Raw genomic sequence first — 17,552 nt, 5'->3', positions numbered from 1 at the left:
TGGCTCCAGTTTCAGCACAAGGACAAAGCTCTAAGATTACCAAGCCGGAGCTTTGACGCTTGAAAGCCTGATTGTTTTCGGAAGAACAACCTGTGCATGAATTACTGATTGAAAGGATCATTCTTCCTTTCCGCTACTTCAATGCGCTTCCTTTAAGCAAGGAAATCACAGGTTCCACAAAGTAAATGTTTGTTTTAACTGTCAGTGAAAACACAAATTATATTTAAAAAAGGGGATATAAACTATACTGATCAGTTATCACATCAGCAGGATGTAAACCAAATTGTTCAGCTAACACTGTACTTTCTTCTCTAACTTAGTCAAGTCACACAGGCCAAAGTCAGACCCCTATTCCCTGGGTTTTTTCCGTAGGAAGAATCATGTCCTTGAACTGAAGTTGGAAGCAGGGACCTCCTGATAATGATAATGATAACAGCCTTGTATTGTAGGCTTCACCTGTTTATTCACAAACAGGGTCAGGACTAGGGGTAGGCAGAAGAGGCACATGTCTAGGGGGGCACTAGGTACGTATCTCTTCAGTCTACCTACCCCTACTCCATGCCATTCTCCCCCCACCACAGCCTTACTGGTCCTTGTAAACAGGTGCGTAGTACCGGCTTGCGTGGGGCTAGTTCACAAGTATTTATTGAACCATAACCTAATAAAGAGAAACTACAGAAATAATTTCAAATTCTTTTCTATTGTGTTTGTCAAGCAAAATAAACTTCACTTACACTATATAAATTATAGAAATCTTGTTTCCTTCAGCCTTGGAAATACACAATCACAGCAAGCAGGCAGGCACCATTTTGTGGGCACTTGTTATTAAGGCAAATTCACCCCAAAATCTTGTGTTTGTTCCAGATGCCCATGTCCATGGCACTGATTACACAATTAGATGGTGAGGAGGGAGGGGGAAAGTGAGTGCCGAATGGAAAGTGAAAGTAATAGTCTGCCCCACCTCTTTGCAGCAAAGGCATAGATGCGGCGCAATATATGATTGACAGCTAGGATTTTTAAATGCCTTTATAATGGGTTTGGATGTGTTAATATAAAAATAAATTTGGGTTTAATTTGAAAAGGGCTTTTCTTATACAGCTTTTTATGTCTGGGTGACAGGTCCTCTTTAAGTTTGTAGTTCAGAGTAAAAGGTGCCTACACTAACAGGAACCACTCTGTATAGACATATTATTAGGGATTACTAAGGAGTGTGCACAGTATCTAGTCACTAGGGTCAGTGACCTTAAAACATAAAAAGTTATTAATTATATGTATATCTCTATCTTCTATGGCTTTGCTAACCTTCTCCCAAAACAGAGACCAACTACATTCTACACAGAGGTTCTCAATGCTTTTCAGAGTCAGTTCCAAGATCTTTAGAGAAATAAGTCATGACAACAACGATAATAGTGCAATGCAATCACTGGATCTCCAAGTGTAGTATACAGTGTTGGGCAGAGGTCATTTAAGTGCAGCAGTTGGGCGCTTTGTGCAAGGCATTCATCCAGACCTTATCTTTTGGCCTCAAAAAATAATCAGCAGAAGTGTTAGTATATCAATAGTATAGCATACTTACATAGTATTAAATTGGTGAGAACTCTAAGGAATTATATCAACAAATACAACAATATTAAGCAACATGTCGGTATGTGTAAATTCTTCACTGTATCTCCCACATACCAGTGATATTTATAAAGCTACATTAAGATGTACATAAACTAAGGGGAGTGGCATTGGGGCTACTCTAGTAAGGGCTGGCATGTCTAATCCAATTGTGTGATTCAGGAATACTTTTGGGAAAACTAATGCTTGAAAATGATGTATCTGATAAATACGGACAAGGTGGCATTCCCATGGCATCTGTTATCAATAACCATAATTGTCTTATGACACTTTGCACCTGGCAGTAGCCCATAGCAATCAAAGATTATCATTTTTTTGCCTAACAATGAAAGCAAACATTTAATCGATTGCCATCAGTTACTGCCAGGTACAGATTTGACAAGTTTTGATAAATGAGCTCTAGTGTTTCTTATTTTACTGCTTCACCATTTCTCAAACTCTGACAAGTTTCTCCATTCAGGGCTGGACCTACATTATGGGCAGTGGTCAATTATTTGAGTGGTACCACATTGCTAGACAACATCCAGGCAGCCAGCATCCCTTGTGTCCTCTGCCACTGCCCATATCTTATACATACACATACAGTTCCAATTATTAACAGGCAGAGATGAGGGGGGGGTCCTTTTTGCCAGATTTGCCTAGAGTTCTGTTACCCTAAGGGGACCATTTACAAATGTTCGTTTTTGGGTTTTTTTCCAATTCAAATTTTTTAGCACTAAAAGTTGAAGAAAAAAGTCTTGAATTTTTCAAGATTTACTATGCATCACAATGGCTAAAAAATCAGAATTCGACAATTTGCTAACTAAAACCTGCCCAGATCATGTAGAAGTCAGTGGCAGATGTGCCTTCCCTAGAGAACCCGTCTTTTGCTTCGAAATTTTGGAGGTTTCGGATTCTTGACACTGGTATTTTGTGCCACAGTTTGAAAAAGTACAGGTTTTGGTGCGACGATTTGAAAAATTTGGAGTTTCGTGAATTTTCTGCAACTTTTTCTTGCAGTTCAGACTTTTAAGTAAATCTCAGACATTTGTGGAAATGAGTATTTTCAAATTTTTAAAAATAAAAAGATGAGTAAATGTGCCCCCTAATCCCGATATTCCATTACTATGTGATGTGCAAACATCTATAGAAAAACAGACATCATGCCTATTTCACTTATATACAATTTCACTTATATAACCATTGGGGGGCATCATTGTTAACTAAGTTCTTTTAGTTCTACACACAAGTAAATGATTCTAATAGTGATGGGCAAAATAATTCGGCAGGCATGGATTCGCGGTGAATTTTCATGTTTTGCCATGGGCAGATTTTTTCGCACAATGGGGGACAAAATTTGCTGTGGAAAACTTTGACAAATAATTGTTGCACGTGTAAAAAAAAATTTGCCATTTCTGAATTTTTCGCAATTGTTTCTGCAAAGTGGGACAGATTCACTCATCATTAGATTCTAATAAAGCTTGCATGCTATTGGTTTAATAATCCTACCCAGTTATCCCTGTTCAGTTCAGTTGCAGTACAGCATATACTCTGCTTATGGTAGGGATGTAAAATTGTTGCGCACTAAGTGACAGCACTCTTTGTTGAATGAAGATTAATATACATATACGCCATATCAAACAAAGTCAGACAGCTGACAATTACGCCTGTGTAAACGAAGTTGCTAACATTCTTAGAAAAAAATTAGGCAGTATTTTGTTTCAGAACAAATTAAGGAAAATACCACCATAATATTTTCATTTCAATTTACTACCAGCGCAGGAGCAGTGCTAAATGTATGCAGTGTTACGAAAGCAAAAAGCTGAAAGCTATTTCAAATATTTTGCTGCTTTCACCTCTGTTCATTAATGTAGTAAATGTATTAAAAGGCAAAAAGGTTGCCCACATCTAGAAACCATAGCAACCAGACATTTGTTTTTAAATAGCTGACCAGTAAATGCTACCTCCTGATTGGTTGCTAAGGGCCCTGTAAATGGTTAAAAATAATAATTCTTTATACGATTATAGAAAGAAGTCAGAGAAGCCTCACTTATTATGATACTGTAAGGAACAATGTATTCAAAGAAGGGTATGTGCAGTGCATAATAAATGCTTCCGAGCTTAACCAATCATAATCAGTGATCACATCTCCGCAGACAAAATTTTCAAAGGAGGAACTTAATGAAAGCCTTATTGTTAATGCAGTAAAAATAAGCAAAACTGTTATCCCAGTACAGACAATGTTATATGGTGCATAAGTAGCTCAGCACTCATGGGTCCAAATGCAATTTAACACCCCACTGTATCTGGTACAAAGTGCTAGTTTCAACCACAATAGAAGATCCAGTGTCCACTAAACCTTAACATGTTTATTGGACCCCCAAGACCACTTCTTCAGAAGCAACAAACTACCCACAAATCTGTGCGACTTCATGTGGTCTTCACACAAGCTCCAAACACTCCATGCCACTATCTGGCGCATCCATGGAAAGAGCAGTGTTTGGGAGCACTAGTACTAATGCATCATTACACAGGGTCCAACAACTGACTTCTCTTATATGTTTACTCATGAGTTTGAAGTAGACATTGTATGTACTGTCTCTATTTTTGCTGTTGATACTACATTGTGCACAACTATAATTCCATGTAGGATGGAAGAACTTTGCAGAGTGATTTGACTAAATTGAAAAACTGGGCAGCAAAATGGAATATGAACTTCAGTCTTGATAAGTTCAAGGTTATACACTAAATGATAGTGTGTTGGGGGCCTCCTTAGCTGAGAAGAAACTGGGGATTTATGTGAATAACAATAGTTCCAGTCCATAAAAAGGATATTAATGAGCTAGAGAGAGTGCAGAGATGTGCAGCTGGCAAAAGGGATGGAATAATTAAACTATGCGAGGGGGACATGATTACTCTTTACAGGTACATTAAAGGACATTATAGACAGATAGGGGATGGTCTTTATTCCCATAAAAAAGATCAACCTCTTTATGGTGAGGGCAGTGAGATGCCCTGCTGGGTGATGTTGTGATGGCAGGTTTTATTAATGCCTTAAAGAGGGGTTTGGATGATTTCTTTAAAAAACATAATATAAAAGGCTATTGTGATCTTAACATCCATAGTTAGTATAGGTATTGGTATATATAGTTTATATAAGTGAGTGTAGGGTTCATTTGAAGGGGTTAAACTTGATTAGGCAACCCAGTCGGCCCGCCCCTGCATCTTCATTAATAAAAACATTAATAGCATAAGTTAAAGGTTCACAAATAGTAATACATAAACTACATACATAAGTGAATACATAGATGTTTCAAACAATTAGTGTATAATAAATCCATGATTGTTTTATTATATCTAAAGAAGAAGAAGTTCAATTAGAAGCTGCTAGATCAAGGTCTCTATTTTGTCCTTTAGGTTCCTTAGTATCTAATGTACAGTATGGATACAAAATGTCTCTCTTTGTCCAAGCCTTATAAATCTGTCACCTCCCCTATTGGTATGTGGAATGTGCTGAAATCCTAAAAAAACATAAACTTGAGCCTTCACTACTGTGATGCACTGACTTGCCATGTGTTTTTACTTTATGTCTAATATTTCTTGCAAGTTCCGACTGCTCCTTTAGTTCTTCCTATATTCTGTCACATGAGCAGAGGAAAGCACAAAATAGCTCTTTAGTTTTGCAACTGAAGAACAACTTGTGTATGATTCTTTTAGTGCCACTAGATAACAATACCTACATCTCCAGCTGTAACATACTATTACACGCAAACCTTGCAAATCCATTGGATTGCTCTCTTTTACCTTATATGCTGTATATTTCTTGGTGCTATATAGTTACCAGTCATTCATGACTTTTTATGATACATAAGGGGAGCATCAGATAAAAGTGGAGCCAAAACCTCATCAGCCTTTATCATATGCCAAGGTATTTGTAGCATTTTCCATACTAAACATAAAAGGAAGGTAATCTTGGTTAAAAAAGGGCACTCCCACCAGGGCCTTGTCTTTTTATTTTAATTAACAGGCGTGACTGGATCTCAAATTTTTAGTCTTCCACGATATACTGGAATTGGTTATAGCTATTTAATAGCAGAATGATGAACTGTCAATAAAATAAAGCAGATACGCAATGTGTGTGCATTATTTTCCATGGATTCCAAGATATTCCACTATAAAGAATAAACACACATACAGGGCCCAGTCCAGGTCTATGCTGCCTAGGTAGGAGGTCACTGACCCCATTTCAACATTTCAGTACAGTAGTAAACTGTGCACACCTGTATTTTTTCCTCTTTATGCATGTCTGTAATCCAATTGGCTGTTGACTAAAAATACTCTTTAAAGCACTCATCCCTTTGTTAGCATGGCCTTGCAACCATGTGACCCACTCCACCAGCCTAAGACAAGCTCCACCCATTTAGCATATGCAAAAAAAATCTGAAACTGAAGCGACCCAATATTCATACAGTAATGCTTCTATTGTTACAATGATTAGGTTGAACTTTTATTGGGAGAACTATTAGAAGGGTCTGAGGCACATACAGAGCCAGATAGTGAAGTGTGATGCAAGGTGAACAACCCCCTTAAGCTAATTACAGTTCCACCTTCCTTATACAATCTGTCCACAAGTAATATCAAACATTTGCGGGTATTAATAAACCATTCCTGTCAATGTGCAGTAAATCTTGGTATCTATATAAGCTTTCTTTTCCACAAATAATAATAACTAAATACTATAGATTATATGTCTATAAAGAATTTCATTCATTCAGGTCATGGTATATCTAGTATAAATAAATTTAAAGCTACTGGACTTGTTTGGTAATGATTACCAAACAAGTCCAGTTGCTTTAAATTTATTTATACTAGATATAGATTATATGATAACCTTTATTGAGAATACCAGTTCTATGTGTTAGCATTGATATAGGGCATTATTAACTCCAATGAATCATAATCCAAATGGAACTCACATAACACCAGATTTGATTTTTTTATACAAATTTCAGCAGATGTTTCAAGGGCCACCCCCCTTTTTCAAGTGCTCTAGTGGGAAGGGAGGTTGCCCCGAAACTTCTGCTGAGATTTAAATAAAAACCATTGCACATTTCTGTTTGTGCGAGTGCCATTTGGATTATGCTTCATTGGAGTTATACATCCTTGTATGAGCAAGACCACCAAATAAAGCACCATTTATGTGTATAGTTTTTCTGATTAGGGCGTTATTAACACTACCAATATTATCCCTCCGAATAATCACCACATCATCTATGTAGCGCCTATAAAATACTACAGGTATGTGGTTACTCCAATTATTATTCCAAACATTCCAGTTCTGTATAGTTTACTGCTTATTGCAGTCCCTGTTATTTGTAAATAAAATTGGTCACCAAAGACCAAGTATTTATGCTGTAAAATAAAGCTTTATTTTGGACTATAATATGATCTAAAATTAAATCTTTCGCTTCTTAAAAATGACAATGAGTCAAATGGTTTTTTAGATGTTTAAGGAAAATTTTAGTATTTAGGATCTACTTTCAGAAATGTGTATTATTAATAATGTTAAGTATTATTGCCCCCCAATCATTTTCCAGATTTACTAATAAAATCTGATTTATTGAGGAACACTATGCCCATCCCAATTATGCTATGATTTATTTTATTTTTACTTTAAGCTCCATACAATATTGGGATAAAGTAAAGATTCTGCCTCTTTTTTTTTTTAACCTATTCAGAATAAGGCAAAATGTAAGTACCCACCTTGATAAATTGTACCTGCGGAGTTGGGATCACTGATTAAGCTTGGTATCAAGTGTACTACTGTATTAGTATTTAGGATCTACAGGCTTAAAAGGATTCATTATACATTACATATATACATACTATTCTCCCAGTTTATTGCGCTGCATAGTATTGTACAGTACAGTGCCATATTGAGTTTTCTCTGCCTTCTCCTGCTTTTACTCTTAATCAGAATTTCTAGAGCTTTTTTTAAAATGGTTTACAGGATAATACAATACAATGTATGTGAGGTTTCTTTGCATCCTCACCTTATCCCTAATCAATTGAAGGTTTGGGAGTGTTGCAGCCTGAATTCTACAGGACAATCTTCTTGGTTCAGCACTGTGAAATGGTTTGAATAATCAAGCTTTATACTTTGGTTTTACAAGTTGTTTACATATAGGGGCACATTTACTAATCCACGAACATCCGAAAAGCGTCCGAATGCATTTTTTTCGTAATGATCGGTATTTTGCGTTTTTTTCGTAAATTGTCGCGACTTTTTCGTAGCCGCTACGGCTTTTTCGTAAATTGCCATTGAGCCCAATGGGAGACTTTCCTTGGGCCAGGTTGGAGCTGCAGAGTGCCATTGAGCCCTATGGGAGACTTTCCTTGGGCAAGGTTGGAGCTGCAGAGTGCCATTGAGCCCTATGGGAGACTTTCCTTGGGCCAGGTTGGAGCTGCAGAGTGCCATTGAGCCCTATGGGAGACTTTCCTTGGGCCAGGCTGGAGCTGCAGAGTGCCATTGAGCCCTATGGGAGACTTTCCTTGGGCTGGGTTGGAGCTGCAGAGTGCCATTGAGCCCAATGGGAGACTTTCCTTGGGCCGGGTTGGAGCTGCAGAGTGCCATTGAGCCCTATGGGAGACTTTCCTTGGGCCGGGTTGGAGCTGCAGAGTGCCATTGAGGCCCAATGGGAGACTTTCCTTGGGCCAGGTTGGAGCTGCAGAGTGCCATTGAGCCCAATGGGAGACTTTCCTTGGGCCAGGTTGGAGCTGCAGAGTGCCATTGAGCCCAATGGGAGACTTTCCTTGGGCCGGGTTGGAGCTGCAGAGTGCCATTGAGCCCTATGGGAGACTTTCCTTGGGCCAGGTTGGAGCTGCAGAGTGCCATTGAGCCCTATGGGAGACTTTCCTTGGGCAAGGTTGGAGCTGCAGAGTGCCATTGAGCCCTATGGGAGACTTTCCTTGGGCAAGGTTGGAGCTGCAGAGTGCCATTGAGCCCTATGGGAGACTTTCCTTGGGCCAGGTTGGAGCTGCAGAGTGCCATTGAGCCCTATGGGAGACTTTCCTTGGGCCGGGTTGGAGCTGCAGAGTGCCATTGAGCCCTATGGGAGACTTTCCTTGGGCCAGGTTGGAGCTGCAGAGTGCCATTGAGCCCTATGGGAGACTTTCCTTGGGCCAGGTTGGAGCTGCAGAGTGCCATTGAGCCCAATGGGAGACTTTCCTTGGGCCGGGTTGGAGCTGCAGAGTGCCATTGAGCCCTATGGGAGACTTTCCTTGGGCCGGGTTGGAGCTGCAGAGTGCTATTGAGCCCTATGGGAGACTTTCCTTGGGCCAGGTTGGAGCTGCAGAGTGCCATTGAGCCCTATGGGAGACTTTCCTTGGGCCGGGTTGGAGCTGCAGAGTGCCATTGAGCCCTATGGGAGACTTTCCTTGGGCCGGGTTGGAGCTGCAGAGTGCCATTGAGCCCTATGGGAGACTTTCCTTGGGCCAGGTTGGAGCTGCAGAGTGCCATTGAGCCCTATGGGAGACTTTCCTTGGGCCAGGTTGGAGCTGCAGAGTGCCATTGAGTCCTATGGAAGGCTTCCAAAATCATGCAAAGTCTGAAAGTTTTGCCCGCCATTTACGAGCGCTCAATACGAAAAAGTTGCGACAATATATGAGCAAATCGTAACGGCTACGAAATCGGATTCGTGGATTCGGATTCGTGGATTAGTAAATGTGCCCCATAGTCTCCCAAAAGACACACAAACCTCAAACTTTCCTATTGTCATAAGGTTCCTAAATTAGTGCAGGTATCGGATCCGTTATCCGGAAACCCATTATCCAGAAAGTTCCGAATTACAGAAAGGCCATCTCACATAGATCCCATTGTAATCAAATAATTCACATTTTTAAAAATTATTTCCTTTTTCTCTGTAATAATAAAACTGTACTTTGTACTTGATCCCTACTAAGATATAATTAATCATTATTGGAGCCTAAACAATCCTGTTGGGTTTAATTACTGTTTAAATAATTTTATTAGCTGACTTAAGGTAGGAGAAAGCCCCAGGTCCCGAGCATTCTGGATAATGGGTCCCATACCTGTATAACTTTTCCTAAATCTACCGCGGATATTATCTGGATATGACAGCAAAAATGTCAGACCCAAAGGTAGGCACAAATCAGTTTTTAACACATATTAAGCATCTGTGAAATGGTTTAAGATTTGAATAATAGCTTTAGACAAAAAAATACCCAACTACATTTCACCCACCATCTGCCCCACCAATAAAAAAATCTAAATAATGCCAATGTCAAAATATGAGTGAAAAGGTGAGATTTAAAATCTCCCTAATACTGTATTTATAGTACTGGGCATACTAAGTAAACTAGTTGGTTGCAGGGGATCAATATGCTACAGGGCTGCTCTGAAACTCTGGATATTTATACATTTCATTTTAAATATTGCCCTAGAGAGTGCCATGTCCCATCAGGCAATGTAGCATAATAACACATACTACACACATAAATCCTGTTGTTGCACTGCATGAAAATTGGAGCTTAAGGAATTTAGAATGGATGTACAGGTATGGGGCCCCTTATCCGGAAACCTGTTATCCAGAAAGTTCTGAATTACGGAAAGGCAACCTCTCATAGACTCCATTGTAATCAAATAATTAAATTTTTAAAAATGATTTCCTTTTTCTCAGTAATAATTAAACAGTACCTTGTTCTTGATCCCAACTAAGATATAATTAATCCTTATTGGAGCCAAAACAATCCTATTGGGTTTAATTACTGTTAATAATTTTTTTTAGTAGACTTAAGGTAGGAGATCTGAATTACAGAAAGACCCCTTATCCAGAAAACCCCAGGTCCCGAGCATTCTGGATAATGGGTTCCATACCTGTACTAAATACATTGGCTTTTACTGCTGCCTCTTAGTTATTGCATCATTGTTTCCTACTTCTATGAAATCAGTGGGCCCAGCATAAAAACTTGCTTAAATATGACAAATAGGGTATGATATCCTATCAAATATAAAGAGGCCAAAAGCAGCAAGCCTCTCCTTGAATTACTTTTAATAAAGGCATTTTAAGCGGAGCTGTTATAGTAACAAAGGAATAGCATTGCTGACATAGTGTTCTGGTATATCCATGTCTGTAAGATCTTTTAGTAAACTTAGGGGGGTATTACAGCTGGTACTTATTTTTGGAATATTCCATTATCTAAGACAAGCCACACCCAGGGAATGCAGAATAGTAGTAGTAGCAATAGTAGTATAGGGGACATACAGTACAGGTCACACTCCGGAAATTGCTCAGCGCTTTATTTGTGCAACTAATAAGATGTTTGCTTTTAAACAGGTGACCAGTAATTGCTACATGTTGTTTGGTTGCTATTAGTTACTGCACCTGGGCAAGCTTAGTGCCTTTTATTACATAACTCCATTAAGGGTCTAAGTAATGTTCCTGCAGCCCTTCCACCCCTTTAGACCAAAACAAGGTGGCATGCCTTGCCCTCTACACTTGGATAGAGCTTACCTTGGAATGTTTAAAACCTACTGGATAGGGACAGGTTTTCTGCTGTATATCAACACTGTAAACAATATTCCATCATGTGAAAGTTTTAAATCAACTGCATCAGTGGTAGAACTGCTGGTGGGGGGGGGGGGCAAATGGGGGTAACAATGCACATTGTTGTGATAGGTTGTACAAGAAAATTCTTCAGAATGACATTTATTGTGCAGAGGAGTTTAAATGAAGAATGATTCATTTCATGCTGAATTCAACCTATTCTTCATAACAAGAGTGGGAAGGAAAAAAAGGGACCATGGCACAAAGGCAGTACAGTATACAATAATCCAAATATCACTGCTACATCAGCTAATACATCAAGTGCATTTATCATCATGACATAAAGGTGTAACTTAATATTTCCACCAGTGCAAATAAATCTCACTACTAAACTAAGAAGGGGAATCTGTACCAAAAACTGTAGGTGCAAAATAAGTCAGAACACAAGGGTTGCATATGGCTCCTTACACCCTGCCTGGGCCTTCCCAGAAGGTGTATACTTTGCAACTGTTTCACACAGAAACACAAACACACGTATGTTGTGCATCTTGAAAGGAAGAAAATCATTCACACTTGTCTTCTGGGACACCCCTGGCACATATACAAATAATCCTTTACCCTTATAACTTTACTGGGGCTCTACACTGACACTAGTCACCATGATACTGAACAGGCAACACCTGCACTTAGATACAATTGTAACTATTAAGCTAAACAGGCGAATTTAGACTTGCATCTTATGGGACAATTTCTCCATCATTAGCAAAACTGTAATAACACATAAAACAAGACCCCCAAAAAACCCAGAAATTCATTCAAACTTTAAATTTTGTAAAATGGGAGTGGTATTTAGGAGGTGTGGTTGCAAAAAAATGGGTGAGGTCAAATAATTCACCGCACTATGCGCAGAATTCCTTTTTGTCCCTCTTTACATTTTTCAAATGTTGGAATGTATGACCTACAACACGTCACCCTACTACACATTCACACAGCCACCTACCTAGTTTAAACTCCTTAGGGGCCTTCACTGCCTTCTGGCTCTGGATAAACACTCACACCCGACTTACTGAGGTAGATCCAAGATAATGACTAAAGTGCTAACCTTAGCCTTTTTTATTTCATTGCCTGTACCAAGTGTAAGAACATAAATAAGAAGCTAAGTACAATAAACCACACTGTGAACTGAACCACTAGCGCTTGCTGTTGAGGTTAGTGCTGCAGTCTCACACTTCTCCCTTACAGTAAATATCGGTGATTAATGTCACTTTAAAACTAAGCACAACATGTATTTATTATTGCCAGGACTTTAATAGGGTTTTTATTTTATAGAAAAGTTACTATTGCAGTAATACTTTTCATGCACATCAGTCTCACGTTTTCCACTGATTTCTTATATTGAGTTAGGTGCAAGAGCCACATACCCCTTAGAAAATATTGATATAAATATTGTTCCACCAGCAGAAAGAATCTAAATAACATAAAGCAGCCATCCCAGCTCTGAACAGAGACTTTGTTCCTTCCCTTAGGGGCATATTTATTACAGTGTGTAAGGCAACATCGCAGGTGATGTTGTCCATAGCAACCAATCAGCAATTAGAATTGAACAGTCACCTTCAAGTTAGAAAACAAAACAAAGATCTGATTGGTTACTATGGACAATATCATCAGTGATATTAACTATAATAAATATGTCACTTACTCAAATGAGAGGTTGGTTTAGCATTCAGTAGATGGACCAAGGCCGGCTGAATGGATCCATGCACAGTCAATAGACGGAGGGGAGTTTCATAACTTCTGTGACATCATCGATACAGAAATCACATTTGAATGCAACGCTAAAGAGGAGGAGCTTGATACATCACTGGTATAATGAGTATGGCGGCAGTAAGAGTTACAGCTTACAGTTATAGCTCAGACAGACAAGTCATCTTGATGATAATGAGAATTTTCTGGAAAGATATTGCAATATTTAGCAGTGGTTACAATTATCTCTGCTTCCGAATGGCCAAAGCATCGCCTGCAGTAAGCACTTACATTCCTCTGCCGTATTCCTACACTTACTCCAGATTTCAGATCAATTATCAGTGGGCCAGACACAGGCATTGTTTGGTACCCACACTGTACTTTGCTGCATTAAAGAGTAAATCAGTCAAACATTCCTTTTTCCATAATGAAAGCAGTTTTAACTCAAGCAATATTCTAACACGCATTAATACAAATGTTCAAAAATTTGATTAGTAAATTAAGTTATTTTTGAATATGAATTCTAGAGAAAGCAGACTCAGTGGCATAGCTATAGTGGAAACAGACTCACAGGGGAAACAGGGGGGCTTGACCTGCAACACACATGAAATCATGGGGGGGGGCAAAGATATAATTTGTCTATCCCTTGCAGTTCCCTCCTCTGCTTGTCCTGACTATATGTACCATTGAAACAATGTGGCAGTAGCAAGCTGTCCTTTACCCATGACTCCAGTTCCCACAATGCCGAGCACACCTCTTCCATAGCCACAGCCACACAGCTTAGCGCAGTGTTCCCCAAGCAGTGGTTCATGAGCAGCATGTTGCTCCCCAACCCCTTGGATGTTGCTTCCAGTGGCCTCAAAGTAGGTGCTTATTTTTGAATTGCTGGTAAGGAGGCAAGTTTTGGTTGAATAAAAACCAAGTATAAAGCCAAACAGAACCTCCTGTAGGCTGCCAGTCAACACAGGGGTTATTAAGTAGCCAGTTATAGCTCTTATTGGCACCTCCAGGAACCATTTTCATGCTTGTGTTGCTCCCCAACACTTTTTCCACTTAAATGTGGCTCACAAGTATAAAAGGTTGGGGATCCCTGGCTTAGCTCATATCTCACCATTAACACCTGCAAGGTGTATCCCATGTTGGTCGGTGTGTCTGATAAAGGGTAAGTTTACTTAAACATCTATATATAATGTATAACAAAGATGATTAAGCATTTCCCATTCACATAGCAGTTACACAAGCTAATAAACTGTCTCCTTATAAAACTGACAATACCACAGTGTGTGTGAATGTGAGCAGGACCTTAGAGTGTAAGCTTCACTGGGGCAGGGAATGGTGACTGCAGAATATGATAGCAATGGAAAATGAAAGGATAACTAATAATATATTGCATCCTGCTCTGTGGAGCAAATAAAAGATGAATTTGGAAAAGTGGACTCTCTCTCCCACATTCTCCCCCCTTCATCCCCCTTCCTGCTGACTAAGTCAGCCCCCACCTCCCTCGTCTCCCTCTCTCTTTCTCTATCCATACAAAACAAAGCTCCAGCAAAGAAGGCTCTTAGCCCAGCACATATTGTGGCTCAGTCTCTGCACAGGGAGACAAACATTGAACTTGAAAGCCACAGGCAGAGTGTGATGAGAAAGGAGTAATGCAGAATTGTGAGTCTTGGGAAATAAGGGTGCTTCACTTACCATGAACTCCATATTGGAGGCTGGAGGATACACTTCGCCTCGCAGTTTATTGTGCAGATCCAGTATAAGTTTCATGTCACTCTCGGTTATGGCTCTCTTCCCCCTGTGCTTGGCAGTCCACCACTCACCATCTTCATCCATGTATTTTTCCAGGAGCCCTTCTAGCTGCGTGGCATTGGGAATAACCAGTGTAACGACTGACTGCGCTATGAATAGCAAGACAGTCGCTCTGAGCCAGTTCTGGGCTGCAACCTGCATTGTACTGGTTCTCTTTGGGGGTTAATGCCAACTGGCCACTTCCTTAGTCCCGGCTATGTTCTCTCTGCAAGGGAAGAAGTTGGGAGTTGAATGCACTGCTGTTACTGTAGGCAAGGAATGCAAGCAAGGAAAGGCACTGGCAGCTACAGGGCATGGGGCTAATCACAATTAACTTTTTTTTGGGGGGGTGGGGGGTGGGGGGGTGCAACTAACAGTGAAAGTCCTGAGATCCATACAGAAGGAGGGGGCTTATTCCAGTGCTGCTAATTTTGCCCTGGGCTTTCTATGGATAAAGATCAATGTAATGCAAAAGCACCAATCTGAAATGCATTCTCTAATACAGATCCCAGCACAGGGGGTGCAACAATAGGATGGGGCCACTGAATAGCGACTGTATGTAGGAGGTTTCATGCAGCAATAGGGAGAACATGCAAGTTACTTACTGCTGCTGTCAGGGAGAATGAGCCTGTGCTGCTAAGTCTGTTGCTAAGTACAGACAGCTGCCGGGTCCGCTTCTCCGCACTGGGCTACAAGCGGCGGCTGCAGGAGTGCCTGTCACTCAGTACCGGTGCGGAGCTCACTTTGTATCGGCGAAGCCTCGGAGGAGGAGCTTCATTAGTTCTCAGGCTTAAGAGTAAGAGGAGCTGCCAGGAGCTGCAGGGAGCTGGTTACCTTGGGCAAACGCAGCGATTAGCGCTGAGCATCGGCCGTGTGTGAGCCCAGCAGTCCCTGTGTTCCATGGCCAAGTGACAGTTACGCTCTATAGGGTGACAGTACAATACTGGCAGTTGTGTCAGTACAATAAGACGCTAGTAAACCTTTCCCGATCTCCAGTTCCTCCCCAAGGGCACGTCCCTCTCTAGCAGCTCTCACAGGCTGCTGCTCCTGGCTATTCCGAGGTGACAATCTGCTGCTCCCTAGCCATTGGTGTAGCCACAGAGTAGCCACCAGTGTAGCCACCAGAGTAGCCACCAGTGTAGCCACCAGAGTAGCCTGCCCCCTGCATTCCTTACAGCAGCCTTTCCCTTACTGTAGGGCAGCCCTCACTGCGCTTGCCTGTACCAGAGCCAGAGTGAGCCAGAGTCAGAGCTGGACTTACTGGGATGCACAAGAGATTGTTCATTCCAAGATCGCTGCTTTCTCAGAAGCCTGTGCCTGGGAGCCTTACCCCAGGTATTAGTGATGAGCCAAATTTTTCACCAGGCATGGATTTACAGTGAATTTCTGCATTTCACCATTGGCAGATTTCTTTGCGTTCCATTGGGCACAAAAATTCACAGCAGAAAATTCACAGCACGTGTGACAATTTACCTTGTTTCGCTCATTTTTCGCAGTTACGCAAAGCTCTTCAAAGTTTTGCAAATTTTTCAGCGTTGCGAAACGGGACAGATTTACTCATCACTACCAGGTACCACAGCATCAGATCAAGGACCCTAATGGGACAGTAAGACAAAAGGGGTCATTTATGTCTGCAAGTGCAGTGAGCAAAGTGGCAAAGTGCAGTTTTAAACACAGTTGCCATTTTTTCACCCAAATTCCAGCATTATTGCACCCCCAGGAGAAACTGAAAGCTTTTGTTGCAATAAGCAGTAAAGCAACTGCAATAATATTGGCACTTTGGGTGCAATTTTGCTGAAAGTTTTCCAAAACCAGTTGGTTATTTCCAGTTTTCAACACAAGAATAAGGTGTGAGGGCAGAGGTGGGGGCAGTTTCAGGGTTCCTCTGCATCAATAGGAGCAACTGCGCAGGAAGAACTGAGCTGCATTTGCACAATTATGTAGCATTGCAAAGGGCATAATTTGACATAAGTACCTTTAATCAATGGGGTTTTACTGACCAACTGACTGCAGGGAAATTTGTCAGTGTGCAACTGTGCAACTTATGTCCACTTAAATGACCCCAAAAGCCTTCAATCTTCAAAGTTTCACTTCAGAAAATCAAGGTTTTTACTAGAACCTAGCTAGGACTCAAGTTCCCATAATCCTTCAACGATCAAAGGTTAATTACACATGTTGCATTGTTTACATTGTAAAGGGTTACAGTATTATTTATTTTTACAGCTAATAAATATGATTCCTCATATGGAATTTCTAGTCTAGAAGTGAAAGGGCTGCAGACTGGCAACTTCTGTCTTACAATGGAAGACAATTAAAATAAATGTAAGGCATAATTATATTATGTGGCATATATATTCTGCCAACAAGGGTGTAAAAGTAGGTCTAGTATAAGTGATAAGTCTCCACTGTAGTCCTAACACTTGAGTCAGGGCCAGACCTTATACCTGTAAGTACTGTTACTCCTCTGACTCCTCCCCTAATTGCGCCAAAGTAAGTCCTAAGTGTGTGTGGGGGTGGTGAAGGGTCTGGCAGGGGGATGAGCGGGTGGAAGGGGCCCCTGAGAGGGTGTCGGGGCCTCTAGGGCAGAAGCTCAGTGGGTGAGACACCCAGCCCAACACTGACTTGAATTCACACTGTGCTTCCCAGTCATGGAACTCCCCCATTACATGGTAATTTGTGTATTTTTAAAGATTTCTTTAACTTGGAATATTAAAGCCAACAGGACAAATCCAGGTGGCAAAATCAGTGTCTGATGCACCATTCACCGTGCCAGTGTTTTATCCAGGCTTAAACCTACCTTTACAGAATGTTCCATTGGGCTACATATTCACATCAAATAAAAATTCAACTTTA

General features: G+C 40.7%; 1 protein-coding gene across 1 annotated transcript in view; it reads right to left on the bottom strand.

The window, feature by feature from the left end:
• The window catches only part of crispld1 (cysteine-rich secretory protein LCCL domain containing 1), a 62,302-nt gene extending 46,431 nt beyond the window's left edge, over positions 1–15,871 (bottom strand). The window contains exons 1-2 of the mRNA XM_002937077.5: positions 15,305–15,871; positions 14,604–14,925 (exon numbers count right to left, since the gene is read on the bottom strand). Coding sequence (XP_002937123.2) covers positions 14,604–14,861 — 258 coding nt within the window. The 5' untranslated portion in view covers positions 14,862–14,925; positions 15,305–15,871. The remainder of the gene's footprint in view (positions 1–14,603; positions 14,926–15,304) is intronic.
• Between the last annotated feature and the right edge of the window lie 1,681 nt (positions 15,872–17,552).

Source organism: Xenopus tropicalis, chromosome 6 (genome assembly GCF_000004195.4).
Source record: "Xenopus tropicalis strain Nigerian chromosome 6, UCB_Xtro_10.0, whole genome shotgun sequence".
In the NCBI taxonomy this organism is placed as follows: domain Eukaryota; kingdom Metazoa; phylum Chordata; class Amphibia; order Anura; family Pipidae; genus Xenopus; species Xenopus tropicalis.
This window is presented reverse-complemented; position numbering and strand designations above follow the sequence as displayed.